At 43.7% G+C, this 16,644-nt stretch overlaps 1 protein-coding gene across 3 annotated transcripts in view; it reads left to right on the top strand.

Annotated features, from left to right (window-relative positions):
- Nucleotides 1-36: 36 nt before the first annotated feature.
- Nucleotides 37-16,644, top strand: part of cngb1a (cyclic nucleotide gated channel subunit beta 1a) — a 23,785-nt gene continuing 7,177 nt past the window's right edge. The window contains exons 1-16 of one of the 3 annotated variants that reach the window (XM_042221572.1): nt 38-281; nt 942-1,039; nt 1,191-1,328; nt 1,517-1,558; nt 3,128-3,247; nt 4,763-4,777; nt 5,639-5,852; nt 8,008-8,038; nt 9,459-9,600; nt 12,014-12,115; nt 12,203-12,351; nt 12,600-12,830; nt 13,985-14,193; nt 14,282-14,332; nt 15,344-15,430; nt 15,510-15,574. In XM_042221572.1, coding sequence (XP_042077506.1) covers nt 135-281; nt 942-1,039; nt 1,191-1,328; nt 1,517-1,558; nt 3,128-3,247; nt 4,763-4,777; nt 5,639-5,852; nt 8,008-8,038; nt 9,459-9,600; nt 12,014-12,115; nt 12,203-12,351; nt 12,600-12,830; nt 13,985-14,193; nt 14,282-14,332; nt 15,344-15,430; nt 15,510-15,574 — 1,841 coding nt within the window. In that variant the 5' untranslated portion in view covers nt 38-134. Of the gene's footprint in view, nt 282-941; nt 1,040-1,190; nt 1,329-1,516; nt 1,559-3,127; nt 3,248-4,762; nt 4,778-5,638; nt 5,853-8,007; nt 8,039-9,458; nt 9,601-12,013; nt 12,116-12,202; nt 12,352-12,599; nt 12,831-13,984; nt 14,194-14,281; nt 14,333-15,343; nt 15,431-15,509; nt 15,575-16,644 lie in introns of all 3 variants that reach the window. The other 2 variants (XM_042221573.1, XM_042221574.1) reach the window with 2 other exon arrangements.

The following is a 16,644-nucleotide window of genomic DNA, read 5'->3' on the forward strand; positions in this document are numbered from 1 at the left end:
AAAAAAGGATTACTAGATTGATGTATGTTTCTTATTACAACCTTTTAAATGAATACTCCAGCTTTTACTGCACCTTCTTGGAGACTTCTAAACACATAAATATAGAGAAAGTCTTCAGCCCTGTTCTTCCTGCCATGTGCCATTCAGTCAGTATCATACAGAAGAACACAGACCTGGTGCTGGAGGACATTGAACAGGAAGAAGTCAAGGAAACAAAGCCGGAGGTGAAGGAAGAGCCACAGCTGGAGAAGAAAGAGGATGTGAAGCCATCCAAAAAGGAGGTGAGCCTGACCTGACCGCATGATTGTAACACACAGTTCTGAGCCACACCAGTGTAATATGCTCACTATGAACATAAGTATTTTAAATCAAATTGTAGTTCTGCCACAGGTAACATGGTACTAACATGGTACTAACCCATGTGGAAGAATGGTATGGTAGCACCCCAGTGGCATTTGGAAGGATAAGTGTTAATACCAGTGCTGGTACTGTGGCCATCTAAATGTTACCACGGTCATTTTTGAATTAACACTTTCAGTGGGAAACTGGTACTACCAGAATAAGTTATTTAGTAAGCACTTTAGGTACTGCAGCACTTCAAATACCACTGTAGTACTGGTTGTACCGTAGTATGTTTTGCAGACCCAGGATACCAGTATTCCAGTACCATGGTAAAAGTGAAATGGCAGGAGAACTGTAAACACTGTGGTAAATAGTGTGATATATGACAGCAGTCCCCAACCTTTTTTGCGCCATGGACCGGTTTATGTCTGACAATGTTTTCAGAATCAGACTCCAGTCTCAGCACTATGGGGAAGGATAAGGTGATACTAACAAAGGCCTTGTGTAAACGTTATCATGGTGCTACCAGAGTTCATTAGGTGACTGATGACTGCTCGAGTGAACAGTTGCTACGTAACTAAAATCATCACTGGTTGCAGACTGGAGATGCAGAATCACAGGTGGATGAGTTGAGTCCACTGATTGACAGCATCAAAAAGGAGGCTGGAGAGGCAGTCCTAGCTCACATGGAGGAAAGGTTAGCCTCAGTCTTTTGTCTCATATGTGCAATAAGGATGATGATGATGATGTCTCTTGGGTGTTTTTGGGGAGCAATTTTAGCAAGATGTCTTTGTTATTTAAGTCACATAAATTCTTCTATCCATGACTATTGATTACTCTTGTTACAGGCTGCAGCAGGAGCGTCTGGAGGCAGCTCGTGTGGCCGAGGAGATGGCCAGAAAGGCAGCGGAGGAGGCAGTCCGCCAGCTCGAGGTGGAGCATTCAGCTAAGATTGTAATAGAAACACTACCAGAGTCCAATGAACAGTAAGTAACATCAATTCAAAACATCACGCATGAGCAGCACCATGGCAAAGTGCTCTAACCTATGAGCTTATTGGGATTTATCAAAAAAGATCCTTTTAGTATCTCAAACATCTGAGCAGTAGTATGATAAACAGAAAACAGTCCAACGTGACCTGAAACCTCGAATTGCTCCTGTTTGCTTTGAACAGGCTGCCCAATATCCTGGAAGAAGAAAACGAGGATGATCCAGAGTAAGTTTCCTTTTGTGAAGCCCAAATAACAATTCTGTGGGTCTTACATGCTGCTTTTGTGCTCCTAGCTTAGGCTGCTGCAGCTTTTATATCACCTGAAAGTGATGGGACAGGTGAGACAATGTTCTTATCTCAAACACAATCCACATAGCACTTTATATTCCAAGTGTTGGGTTGAACAGTGTGTTAAATAACTTACATGCTACTGCTGAACTCCTATCAGCAACATGTACGTTTTCATGAAAAGAGAAATTTCCCAGCTCTCTTTGCTGCCTTTAACAACAGGCTGGTTTCTCTCATCTTTGATTGCACTCAAATCGAAGGATGCCACATTAGCTAGCAACATTAGATAACAATAACTAGAAAAAAATCTTTTTTATCTAATGAATGCTGTCTAGCCAAATTGAAGTGTGGGGAAATGAGGATTATCGTCAGCAGAGCATTTTATTGATGGGGGGTCTTTGATTGAAAGCTGTCAATCTTGGCTAATATAAGCAAACACTAGCTTACTTGTTAGTCTTAAAGATTTGTAAGCTACCTCACACACCTCACTCCCAGGGCTGTTTGTGCAGATAAATTAGGTTTTTCTAAGTTACTTTATCAGCTAACATTAGCTAACATATTTAGCTAATAGTGTTATATTTAGCTAATAACACAGCTAACATATTTCTGTAGATAGCTTACATAGCTAAATTAGCTAGCTAGCTAACCGTAGTGTCCTCAAGTTACTACTTGAGAAAATCGCTGGAATGTAAATGCTTATTGGCTAGTTGGCTACATCTAAGTTAAAAACAACTGCTAACACTAACTAGTACTACATGTAACGTTATACTGTACTGACCTCAGCCAACAGTAAGTCATGTAACAACACAAAGCCAAGGTGTATGGCATCAATGTCACTGTACAGGACATACAGGTCATACAGACCCCTGATGTCGGTCTGTCATTCATAACAGCTGTTTTTATGTCACGCCATCTGTAAGATCCTTCCCTGAACACTGATCTTCCACATCAGTCAGGTTCCGCAAACCAGTCGACTAGTTATTAAATGTCAAAAAAAATAAAACCTTAAAATTCCAACTTCTATATGTTATAATTATGAGAACATCTAAAACAATTAGAAGAGCACGAAATCGTAAAAATACTATACATTCAGGTCCCATTCAAAGAACAGGCTGTTGGAATAGGAAGCGTTATTGTTGGATTCAGCCTGTTTTTCTTTAAATTGATAGAAAATTGATTTGAGATCGCTGCTGTCGCTCTGTGCGACTTGTTTCTGTTCTTGTAGAGTTATGAAATATTTTGTCAACATTTTCCACATAAGGCCTCCAAAGGTTTGCTGTGTGCATATCCATGTGTCCATGGATAACAGTAGTGTAGTTTGTGGACAGTTTCTGCTGGTCTAGCCTTTTTAGTTTAACAGCACGCTTCATCTTCACCTTCGCTGCTCTCTGCTCAGCTCTGTCGCTACCGCCTTTAGCTTCAGAATGGTTGAAAGATGAGCTCAGCTGTCTCAGGTGTCTGACTGGGACTCTCCATCTTATTTAACATTTGCTGCACGCTGTTCAGGTTACAAAACCTGCAGGAGGACAGTGAAGACAGCACAGAGAATCAGAGTCCTGAGGAAAATAAAGTGACAGAGGAAGATAAAATCAAGACCACTGTTGAGGAAGAGACTAAATCTGATCAGTAAGTTTGGTCATAGAATTTGGTCTGCTTGTAGAGTAAGAAACTAAAAGATACTCAAATAGTTTGCACACACAAGCGTGCACTAAGAGGCTGATGTGCCTGCTGGCATTATCAGATTTATGAAGCTTTAAACCTTTTACATCTTTTTAGAGCAAACTGAAGTCCTGCCCTGTTCCTGGCTGGTATCTCTTTTTTTTAACAGAAGGTGTTTGTTCGAACTTGACTCGCTCCACTAGGAGCTGAAATCAGTTTTGTCACTTGGAGAACATCCTGAAGGATAAAACCAGAGGGCCGCGCAGTCAGTTCTCCCATAGCTTTTTCCTCAAACTTTGTTCACAGCTCGTTTACTTTTCCATAGCACTAATGTTGCCTGGGTACTAAAGAGTCCAATGTATTTGCAGGAGTTGGTTGGCCAAATAAAACACTACCCGGTTTTATTTGGCTCCTTTCTAGCGCCAATGAATAAGACCTAACGAGAAATGGTCATTTCAAATCTTCAAGTTGTCATTCGGTTGTTAAACTAAACTTTCAGCACCTTGAGGTAACTGGTGTTGTGATTTGGTGCTACAGAAATAAAATTGAATTGAATTAAACTGTATACCCAAGATGAATGTTAGAGACTTTTTTAAAAATTTGCCATGTAGTTAAAACAAAATCCAGCCCTTCCTATGATGGGTCACTGATGACGTCCAGCCTACACATTGTTGAATTTCCTACATGTGTTTTGGCCATACAGTGCTTCTGTGAAAACATTTTAAATGTGTCGCATCAGTGACACCTGTACATAAATGCATATTTATAAAAAGTTCAAACCTAATGTGCACCAGCGTAGCCAGCTGTCATAACAGCTCGGCCCCAAAAAGCACAGCAGGCCAGACTTTGAACAACACAACCTCACACCACAGATTTAACCTAAGAAGAATCAGCTGATTCCTGTTGTTAACGGTGAATGTCAGACACAGCCAGCTGAAGTAGCTCAGTTGGGAGAGCGTTACACCGAAGATCTAAAGGTCCCTGGTTCAATCCTGGGGTTTGGTAAGCAGACAATGGGCAAGCTTTTGGCAGCTGAATAGTGTAGTGGTAAGTTTGATTCCTTCCAAGTATCCAGTAAGGGTCCTGGCTAGGTCCAAAGGAATGCCCTGGAATGGTGTGGCTACGTCTGCAGCTCGGACGCAACACATTTCACTGCATGTTGTACTTGTTTCGTTGCGCTGACAAAGGCCTGACTTCAGCAAACTGGCATGATGGGTTCACGTGGAGTCTCCTGGTAAAGCTCTCTTTGGTCTCCAACAACTAACTTTCTGTCGTTAGATGTTTCCTTTGTTGTATGTATAGAGGGGCTTTCAGAGTTTATGGTTATCCAGAAATCAGGGCAGGACTTTGGTTCAAATAGTTTTTATGCCCAGACGTTTACTATGCACTACTTCTGTAGAAGTTGCTTCTTTCAGTTTTTCCAGTGATTACATTTACCTTTATTTTCTGCTGCGTCTTGCCTACTTTTCTTCTGTGAATCAGGGCAGATCTCAAAAGGTAGGTTGGATTTTTTTATAGGCGGTATAACCACACAGAATAAAGCAGTTCTGTTTTTGTCAGCCAGCTACTGTGTTTCACCTGCTTCTGGTGGCTTCATTATGGTTAACTATAGTTGAAGATTCAGTCCAAGATACAGCCAAGAGGGCACATTTTGCTTTGTATAATCGATTACCTTGATTACTTAGAACAAAAAAAATACTAACAGGCCCAGACACGGCCCAGTGTTGTCTTCTTTAGCAATGTTGCTTGAACAGGGCAGGTATTGTAATCGATTATATTGATGTTCTCAAATATTGTTGACAGCATCCTGTTATTTCTAATATAACCGCCAACAATTAACAAAATAAACCAAACTAAACTGGCTCACCATTTCTAGAAAGAATTTGATGTGTTTAAATGTGATTTGTGTCCTCTGTACACACTTACCCATAATAACAACGTTATCCAGTGAACGGCAAAAATGAGAAAAGATCTCACCTCAGATATTTGCCCCATGGGGTTCAGGGTACAACCTTATGTCTGAATGTTTGACCAGTTGCAAACATTTTGTCTCATAATTTAGAAAAACAGGACCCAAGAGTACAAATGTCAGTATTTCCCTATCAGATCCTTCCACAGTAGATTATACCTCAAACAGAAGCCACTTACATTGCAATTGTAAGTTTTCCTGTGCCCACGTGCTTCTCATAGGAAACTCACTGAGATATTCACCTCACACTGTAAACTCTGACATGAACGTTGCTGTGAATTGTTGCTTGTCAGTGCAGATGATGTCAGTGGAAGGATCAGCTCTGCAGCTTTTGTGGAGGTCTGGTTCGCTCTTCTATGATGTTAATGATGGCTGCTCCTCTTCACCAGGTGCATGGTAGACGTCTGCCCAGCTGAAGATGAAATCAAAGCAACAACTCAAGTGGAAAAGGTGGAGCCTGCTCCAGACGAAACCCACAAGCCCCCAACTCCACCCACTGAATCTGAAGCACCAGAGGAAGCCACACCTTCAACAGATGCAGAACCAGTCTCCCAACAACCTGAGCCACTGCCTCCAGAAACTCCACCCACTACCACCGATCAGGTGATGGTCTCCTGGATTCTGCTTCAGTAGATGGTAGTTTGATCCAAGCAGAAGAGTTCGAGTATGTTGACAGGTGAGCGGTAGATTGACAGAAGGGCTGTTTGATCTAGTTTCCTACCCTCACCTTTGGTCATGAGTAGGGATGGGTATCTTTAGGTTTTATCCGATACCGAGTGCCAAACCGGTACTTTTGAAACGGTGCCGGTGCTAACGTGTTAAAGAATGGAGAACACAAAATTGGTCCAAAAACCTCTCATGTTCAGCTGTGTTTTTTGTAAAAAGATAACAATGTTAGCCTTTTCTGCAGCTATGGGGCATATATGGTATCACTCTTGGCTGGAAGCAGTGCTTAAACAATGGAAAAAACACAAACTTTGTCCAAAAACCTCTCATGTTTAGCTGTTTCCCACTTTTTCTTTGGTCATTTTAGCCTTTTTGGCCAGGGTGAAGGGAGTATCTGCCATCAAACAAGAAGACAGCCGCATGTAAGCTATGACGGTGTTTGCTAGTTCACCTTACATGCATTAATGTAATAACGTGGTTAGCCTACTCAACGTAAATTACACACGAACAACATTAAGCTACTCACGCAGAGAAGAACGGCTGCTGCTGCATCATCATCCTCATCATTTCTGCTACACTGGCAGGGCTAGGGGCCAGGACTCTCCTCTTCGGGTTTTTGGGGGATGTTGCTAACTCCGGGTCCGATAACAGGCAACCCACCCGCAGTAGATGTGCTCGGTGTGAGGTCTCGCAGCAAGCTATCAAATACGGCGCATTTCTCGGCTTTTAAAAAAACCGCTATGCGTCGCCAGGTGTTTCATCAGATTGAGGTGTTACCTCCTTTGACAGTATCACAGTATCAGCTTAAAGCACTTGTTGCGTGCTGAGTTTGCATATTTTGCTGTGAAGTACAGCCAGACTTTTGACCGCTTCGCCTTGGGCATTTTTAATCTGACTCTTAAAGAACGTACGTACCTGGCCCCGCCTACTATCCTTGGAAAGTAAAATGATTGGCTAGATCCAAAGTGTTAACATCTCATAAAAAAAAAGGCACCGAAATAAAGCACAGAAATGTGCGCTGCTTTTTGGTCTGGTTACTACCGTTTATGTCAGAACCGGTGCCATCATGGCACCGGATACCGGTACACATCCCTAGCCATGAGGTAGTGACCCAAAGAATGAGATTGAGGAGAGGACACATCCTGTGGGAAAGAGCTTCTCCTGAAGGGACTCTGGACTCTCCTTTAGAGGAAGGGGAGGAACTCATTTAGAGTAGAGCCATCACTCCTACACACTGAAAAGGAGCCACCTGCAGTGGTTCATCATTTGCCCAGGATGTCTCCTGCACGCCTGCTGCATGTCGAACCAGGAGGAGACCCCATGTGAGGTCGAACCAACACAAGCTGGAGAGATTGTCTCTCGACTGGTTGGGAATGAATCGGTGTCCCTCCATGAGCTTGAAGGTGGAAGAGCACAGAGGGAGGTGTAGCTGAGAACCTGAGGAATGTAAGGAGGAATGTACAAAAGACCGAGTCAAAGTGGCTCTGAATCTTTGTGGCTTCTTTCCCAGAGAGCAAAAGGAAGAACCTGGTGAAAGTCAAAGAGACAATCTAGGAACTTGAAGAACTTATTATTGGAGGACACATTAGAAAAAGTTCTGGACTTGAAAGATCTGCTGACCTGGTGCCAGATACCACTGGCACTGTTATTTATTGGTCTTAATTTTTTTGGTATGTTCTCACTTCCTAAACCAGCACTCTACAACCTGAATTATACGTGCTTCGAAGAGTTAATCTCTGATTAATTTCTTCTGATTATCCCAGATATTTCACCTAAAATGTCAGAAAGGAGTTCCAGCTGCTTGACTTTGTCCTGAGCTTTCAGTGTATTGAGTGGTCTCCATCAGAGGACCGAGCTGGCTAAGCTGTCGTGGAGATCAGTCTGTTGGTGTTAAAGGTCATTAGCTCGTGTGGACGTCGGTGATAAATCCAATTCCTGTGGTTCCTTGGAAACAGTTGGAAAAGAGCATCTCTACTTGAGAATCACTCACTGGCTTTCTAAGGAAATTTCAACCATGTCATGTTCCTGTGACTGCAGGGCGGATTGACAGTTATATCTTGTTTTTAATAATTGTTTTCTTCTTAATTCTCAGACCAGCACAGCAGAAGAAGGTGGATGTGGAGGTGAGACTGCAAAATCAGGTTTTATCTGTTCGGTCTTCTTGTTTCTCTTGTTCCGACTGCTCTCTTCATGGATTTCTTTGCCCTTCATTACCTTCACTGGTCCGGTTTTAGGAGCCTAACGCTAACCCTTCTCACTGCTGTTTCTCTGTCTAGTTCCTGACATTTGCTCTCCGATAAAGAGCTTTCTGCTTCGATTCCCTCATGCTGCCGAGTGCCTGGAGAGCTGCACAAAGCTGATGCGTAACCGTAACCTCACCCCTCCCACGCTGTCCGTGCCGGCACCACCGCCAGAGCTCGCCCAGCTGACCCAGGAGCTGTTGCAGCTCACCAAGCAGGCGCAGCAGTGCTGTATGAGCATCTACAGCCGCTTCAGGGGCCTTAACTCCAAGTCCCAGGATCCTTAGCAGCCGTAACCCCCACCCCCCTCCAGCAGACTCCTAGAGACACCTTATAGATTATAGACTAGATAATCTGTGTAGATCGAAACCTTTGAAGTGCCAAACCAAACAAACACACTTCCAGTGCCTCCGAACGTTCCATTTCCCCCTCATCCTCACTCCCATCATGCTCTGCAGCTCCGCTGTGCTTCACCATCAGCTGCCAGCTAAGCGCGCCACAGGTAATCAGGAGGAGGTGGATGTCTGAGCTGCTGTAGGCTGTGTGCTTGTCCCTTTGCTGTTTTTAATGAGTCGTTTAGAGCTGAATCACCAACAAAACTGGGCAACAGTTTACCTCATGATAGTCTGTGCTATGGGATTTGTTACTGAAGAGTTCTTTATCTGCCACGTTGTTGCCCCTGGTGATGGATTTTCACGAAGCAGCGTGATGCAGATTTCCTGTCGAGGCCGAAATATTTAAGCAAGCATGAATCAGTTTTTGCTCCATTTATGTGGACACAGGAAATCAAAACTGGACTTCAGTCCTGTGATTCTCATTTAAGACTGAAGAGAAACTCTGTGACTTTACCTGCATCATATTTTCTGTGACCTGTTAGAATAAGAGAGGCCATTTATCGAGCTGGTAACATTAAATGCAGGGGGGCTTCTGTGGATTTGGGGTTATTTCCAGACAGTTTTACATATTTAATGCTGAATAACTCTTGTAAACACCACACATCTGTAAACTGGAGAACACACGTGGCCCGTAAACGTATAAAAATTAATATATTTATTTAAATACACATTTTTCTTACCATAAAACCTCATCAGTTCTTTTTGTTTTTTTCTCTGGATGTGTCCAGAGGCAACAATCAGCATTTTATCATCTACAAATAAATGAAAGCAGAAGTTTAAAGTTGCGCTGGTGCTTTGGAAACAGCAGTTTAACACGTCGACCTGAAATGCGGTTCAGTTGAGGGCGAGTTTATTCGTGTAGGAAGACGTCGCCTGAGGTCCAACTGCATTTATTTTCTGGTCCTCAGAAAACTGCAGTAAACGTTTGGCTGAAGCTTCAGAGCTGAAGGTGGAGGCGATGGATGTGATGGAAGGGAAAGGTCTGAACATCCCCCAGATTATCACCACCCCAGAACCAGAACCGAACAATCTCACAGCCCCAGAGCTCAGGTAACACACGACGTGTATGCTGCTGCTCACGGCCTTCAGGGGGCGCTGTTACCACGCTAAGACATGTAAATGTATGAAAGCATCCATGTTTAATGTCTGTGTTATCCTGTCTTCATGTCCAACTCTGCATCCTTTCATGGTTGTTCTTGTCCTGCTAAAAGTTGCTGAGCGAAACATCTAACAGCTCCAAATATGACTAAAAACACAACGCTGAGTTAAAATCAATGTAAATGGTTTCCTTAAATCTTTCTTTAGCTCCATCCTTTCTGAAACTGTTTGAACTGATTCATATCTCCATGTTCAGAGGCCTGCACACCAAAGGAAGTTTGACATACCCATGTTATCACTGTCAGGGTCAGAGGTCACCTGAAGGTGGTCTTCAGCTCCATAAGTTAACCCAGTTAACCTTCGGCACACAAACATCCAAGGAATTTTACAGGAATGGAGACGTGCTTTTCCAGAGATCCGATTGGCCAGTAGGTGGTATTTTTGTATCTGCTGATCTCAAAGATAACCAGAAATCTTCAGATATCAATGAAATTCCTCGACGTGTAGCAACAAGAGACGGAATAAACACGCAGTGGGCGGGTCCTAAGTCAATATTCTCGCAACTTTAATGAAAGCAGGCACCAATGGGAGCAAAGAATATTTGTAACTGACCAGTAGTGACAAACACTGCTGGTCAATACACACTACAATATACACAACTTTGTCAGTATTGACAAGCAGAGCAATGCGCGGTTGCTCTGCTTGAAGGGTCTTCATCCCAAATCTTCCTGTGCAGTATCGGCCTCCGATGGTCTTTGAGGTAAGTCGTATGTTCAGATGACGTCTCGGTGGAGTAAAAATAAAACAGAGCTACACAAAGCCAAAATCTTTAAAGCAGTTTTTAACCCAAAGAATTAAATTAGAATCACTTTTCACAGTGGTTCAGTCTAAATATCAGGAGAGCAAATCAATATGCTTTCAGATGTGTGGCCACAACTGAAGATTAGCTTCAGAGACTCTGACAGTGTAAATGTAGGTGAGTACAGAGCTCGAATAAAAGCTTTGTGAATCTGAAACTGTGTTTGAAACCATTAATGACGCTGACTTGTTAATCTGGTCGATATTAGAAGCTGGTCTCGCCGCTCAGCAGCCGTGTGAGTAACGTCTTGGGTGGTTATTGGGGCAGTTATTCTAAGGCTACTATCTGAATGAGTCAGTGGAGAGTCTTGACTTTATCGTCATTGATCACTGAGACCAGTTAACAACAGTTTAAAGAGCTTTTTTCTGTTAGACAACCATCAGTTGATTCAGGGGCCAATGCGATGTTCTGTTGTACCACGATAAACACATCTTTAAGATTGTCTGTCTCCACAGACGGTATGTGAGCATCATATGGACACCTGCGCTTTTGGTGAATTTCTCTCACTATAGTACAATAGTACTGTGCCCTCAAAGCAGCCATATTATTGGTCACATGATGTCCCATTTAATCCCACTGGCAACAATTGTTGCCGTTTTAACCCTCTATGACACAAAAATTAAACATATTGTGTGTAGGGGAAGTCTAAGGAGTATAATTATTTTGCAAAAGGCTCCAACAGCACAAACACGGTGCAGAGGTCCAGTTCAGGGTTCACCATCCCCCTCTGTCACAGAGGCCACGCCCACTAATATTGCAAATTTTAATCCCGATTGGCTCTCTAGAGAAAGAGCAGACAAATTTCTGTCCAGGACTCCCGTCTGGTCCCTGTCTGATGAAGATAAAAGCAAGTCTGAAGTCTGTGTTTGAACTCACAAGAGCTTCGGGTTCTCTGTGGGCCTTGAAACACCAACCGTCTCCTGGAAATGTTGAAAATGATTCACAGTTTCTGGGTTTGAGCTTTCTTGATTTGACTGAGCTCTCTTCAATAATAATGGATTGGATTTATATAGCGCTTTTCAAGGCACCCAAAGCGCTTTACAATACCACTATTCATTCACTCTGACATTCACACACTGGTGGAGGCAGCTACAGTTGTAGCCACAGCTGCCCTGGGGCAGATTGACAGAAGTGAGGGTGCCATATCGTGCCATCAGCCCCTCTGGCCAACACCAGTAGGCGGTAGGTGAAGTGTCTTGCCCAAGGACACAACGACCGAGACCGTCCAAGCCGGGGCTCGAACCGGCAACCTTCCAATTACAGATGCTAGTCCCAACCCCCTGAGCCACGTATTGTGATTGGTGCTGTTGTTGATTTGTTGAGCTCACTAACGTTTTAGAGGCCTTTTTTATCGTGCTGTGTTCTGGATGGAGGGACTTCCTTTAACCTCAGTAAGAGCATCAGTCTCTGACAGCTTTAATGTGTTCTGCCATTCTGAATCTGGACTAAATGCAGGCTGGAACATCTTATTGTTTCCTCTCCACGTGTCCGTGTTGATGTCTGTAGTGTTGCAGGTGATGTGTCTGCAGACGAGGACGATCCCGAGCTGCTGAGGATCGGTTTGAAAGTCTGGACCACTCAGGGAGACCACCTGTCTGCAGACGACGAGTGAGAGAAACCCCACAGACTCACAGTGAGCTCCCTGCTTCCATCTGTCTGTCCACCATGTTTACCTTCCCATTCTTACTCCTGCAGGACACGTCCGCTGTCGGCGACCAGCGTCGGCAGCGTGGTGGTCCAGGACCGCCTCAACGAGCTCGTCAGGCTGTTCAAAGGTCGGACAGAGCGGCAGAAAGAACGGCTGATCGACCCGGATGAATCGGAGGAAGAAAGTCCCGCAGCCTGTACGTAGAAACCGGTTTCACGAGTCAGGTCGAGTCAGAAGCTTTGATAAGATAGAACCAAATCCTGCATCAAAACGCCGCTGCAGTGGTTTGCTCAGTGATTGTATGAGTTTAACAATATCCGTGCATGAAGGATTTGAATAAATGATGAGATTAAACAGTTTGCATTAAATACTGAATGATTTTCAGCTGCATCAGTGTAAAACCATCAAAATGACGTTCTCGCACTTCCTGTCTGATCCCTACAGCTCCAAGCAAAGCTCCGCCTCCCCCTCCTCCCCCGCCTCCCCCGGGAGAGGAGAAGAAAGACACAGCAGCAGGAGGAGGAGAAGAAGAAAAGGAGGAGGAAAAGGAGTTTAAATTTGAGCTTCTGGGATATGAGGTCAAAATTCCCAATCTGCCCAAACTTCCCCCGATGCCTGGCTGGCTCCGAGCCATCCTGGAGTTCCGCTTCCCCTCGAGCATCGACCCGTTCACCGGTGAGAAATCGAGTTCTCCATCACCACACTTTTCAGGACAGCCATATTCACCCACTGCTTCAGCTTCTGGAGTTGGGTGGAGATGAGTTTCAGGGGTAATTTGTGACAGAAGGGAAGGGGAGGTTTACAGGATGGCAGTGAGACCTGCTGTGATTCGTTGGCACAGACACAAACATGGGAAGCCGAGCTGAAGATGTTCAGATGTTTATTGGGAGCGAGCGTCCATCGGGGCTCTGACAGCTCAGAGAGGCTCAGATGGTTTCGACATGTGCAGAGGAGGGAGAGTGGAGGATGAAGACGGAGCTGCCAGGAAGACCTCAGTGGAGGTTCATGGATGTAGTGAAGGAGGACTGCAGGGGGTTGGTGTGACAGAGCTGGTGTGGTGACCCCTAAAGGGAGGAGCCAAGAGACAAAGAAGTAGATTGTTTCCCCGTTGAACGGCAGTGCGCACCTTGCTTTGGTGTCCTTTCAGCTTGTCGTGCACCTCTGGATCTTCAAACTCTGGCCAAGCAGGTGCAGCTCGGTCTTTAACATCTTTTCAGAGATAGATCAGTGAGGAGCTCAGAGGGTCCCAGACGAGTGAGAGGGCGATGCTGCAGCAGCATCAGGGCACCTTCTGGAGCAAAGTGTAAAACACAAGCTGTGCAGTCTCTCATGTATCCTGTGGAGGAGACACCTCAGAAGGTGCAGAGAGGCCAGAACACCATAAGTGCCTGTATCAGGGGTCACAGGGATCTGATGATGTCACACTTGACGCACTGACCATAAGGTTTTAAGGTTGGATCGAAACTTGATTGAACTTGATTCTTATTTGTGGGACGTGTACGAAGTCAGAGGAAGTGAAATCTGGTGAGCAAAGGTCACGCTGGTGGCGAAAGCGTTTCTGAGCTGGTTTGAGATGAAACATGAGGTCAGGTGAGGTCATCCCCCCGGGTCAGACTGTCACTGGGGGGGACGAATTTACGATACGGTACACAAAGATCAGGTTCTTGGTTATCTGAAGTTCAGGTCACCACTAACAGGTGGCGCTGCAGTAAGAACATGACGTTAAATGATAGTCAGCTCTCTGCTACCAGGGTTTTTTTATGCGTTCTTCTTTTTCCGTCATGTACGGAGGTCAGAGAGACGTTTGACTGTGGATTTCTGCCCCATAGACCTGATCTACGTCATCTGGCTGTTCTTCGTGGTGGCGGCGTGGAACTGGAACGTATGGCTGATCCCCGTCCGCTGGGCGTTTCCTTACCAAACCCCCGAAAACATCCACCTGTGGCTGCTGGCCGACTACACCTTCGACCTCATCTACATCATTGATATCCTCGTCTTCCAGCCCAGGTTGCAGTTCGTCCGTGGAGGAGACATCGTGGTCAGCAGAAATGAAACGATAAATAAAACTTTGATTTTATCTCATAAACTTTCACAAACACCTTTGATCTGGAACTTCTTTTCCACAGTGCGACAAGAAGGACATGAGGGAGCACTACATGACCACAGAGAGATTTAAGGTGAGAACTTTGGGCCAGGGCCACCTGGTGGATGGTGAAGGTACTGCAAGCGGGCCACAGGAAGTTAGAAAATACAATGAATACTTTAAAAAAATTATGTTTTAATTGAGTTTACATTTTACTATTCCCTTTTTAAAAAACAAATCAAATCACTTAAAATAACAAACGTTATTCTCCCTTTGTGACCTTTTCTCAACTTTCAGTGGGATTTCCCCCAGATATGACACCACATACCAAATCTGAAATACTTTCATTAAATAGAGTGAACTCTCTTTTTTTTTCAAATAGCAGGAAAAACTAAAATGATGAGATCAAAAATAATAATAAAGAAACTGTCACTAAAGCTTCGGCTGGGATAGAAAAGATTTTCATATTTCTAAAACTGCTGCATTCATCTGAAGTTTAGGATCTGCTGTTGTATATAAAAACCATAACTCTCTGTGGAAGCCTGCATTCTCTCTAACGTCCAGCAGGGGGCGAATGTAAAGTCTGACCTCAGTAAACACAGTTTATAGTCTCAGTCTCTAGTTTTAAATATTAGTACATTAAAGTTGATCTTTATTTTGTGAATCGTGGTCACATTACAGGGGAAAAGTGATAAAGCACATTTATGAGGTCTGGCTTCAAAAATCTAAGATGCCAATGGACAAGTCTTAAAAACAGGACCAGTGGGTTTATAAGATGTATAAATATAAACCGGTTTATAAAATCTGGCCTCTAGTGATGGCTGATGTATCTGGTAATGGTCATAATGTGGATGCTAAAATATGTGTACGCTGCTGGAAAAAAGATGTTATAATCCTATAGATTCATGAATCCTAACAAAACAAACGAGTCTGCATCTTTGATATTTTTGCGTCTTTACATTGTGCACACAGTTTTTTAAACTCAGCACAACCTCAGCTGTCTTTATATTCAGGTTTGAATATAAAGTACGGATTGATTCAGATCTCTAGAACTTCTTTAACCCTTTGGTTTCCCCCTGGTGAGTGTTTGCTGTGTGCTTTGCAGATGGACATCATCAGCCTGTTTCCTTTGGAGGTATTTTACTACTTCACTGGAGTCAACTCTCTGCTGAGGTTCCCTCGCCTGCTGAAGGTCAGAAGGTTTTTCTGCTTTGTTCACAGCTGATCTTTGTGGTCGGGATGAACAGCTGACCTCTGTTTTCCTCTCTCAGTACATGGTTTTCTCTGAGTTCAACGACAGAATGGAATCTGTGATGAAGAAAGCGTACATCTATAGGTGAGAAGGTCTCCAGCCTCACTCTCCACTGTTTGTCCTGGACATAACATCACTCAGGATCACTGTTCAGGTTGGAGGTGTGAAGGTGAAAATGTAAAGAAAATGTTTTAAAGACCTCATTACCGGACAGTGTTGGTCAAGTTACTTGAAAAAAGTAATCAGTAACTAATTACTGATTACTTCCCCCAAAAAGTAATCCCGTTACTTTACTGATTACTTATTTTCAAAAGTAATTAATTACTTAGTTACTTTTTAAAAACACGATTTACAACCTGAAATGGTGATAAAGCGATAGATCTTTCAGCCCAATTCTACTTTTTCTGCATAATCATCATATCAAAATGTCTCTTTTTTAAACTTGTTTTATTAGTTTTAATCTTTTAACTTTATGCATCAAGCAAAAATTTAATTATATGCAACATTCTCTGACTGGAAGAAATTAGTTTAACATTTAAACCTATTTTCTGCACATTCCAGCACATAAAATAAAATATTTTGTGTGTTTACTCATCTTTCAAATAGATGCAAGTAAAACACAGCAGAAAATAAATAAATCAAAGACTCAGCGGTCCTGTTGCTCTATTTTCACCTGTAAAGCAGGACTGCGGTAGGCGGAGATTTACCCTGGTGCAGGTGTGCCGCAGCGGTCAGTTGAAGAATCTGGGGGGTGATTGTGGCTCAAGAGTTGGGTGTTCGTCTTGTAATCGGAGGTTGTCAGTTCGAGCCCCGGCTCAAACAGTCTCGGTCGTTGTGTCCTTGGGCAAGACACTTCACCTACCGCCTACTGGTGTTGCCAGAGGGGCCGATGGCGCGATATGGCACCCTCGCCTCTGTCAGTCTGCCCCAGGGGCGTCCCAATATAAATGCAATCCATTATTATTATTATTATTAATCCGTGAGTTTCCCATTACGTCGTAGCTACTCGGTGCTTGTTGGAAGTCTAGGGGGTTTTTTTCGCTGTAAAAAGAAGTTTTCTTCCCACGCACAGCGGACACTCATGTTTTTGTCACTTTTTATGGAATCAAACTCAAAGTAAGGTCAGTACTTCCACGCTTTAAACGCTGCAGCTC

This window comes from Haplochromis burtoni, unplaced genomic scaffold (genome assembly GCF_018398535.1).
Source record: "Haplochromis burtoni strain Fernald_Lab_line unplaced genomic scaffold, NCSU_Asbu1 Contig_69, whole genome shotgun sequence".
Classification (NCBI taxonomy): domain Eukaryota; kingdom Metazoa; phylum Chordata; class Actinopteri; order Cichliformes; family Cichlidae; genus Haplochromis; species Haplochromis burtoni.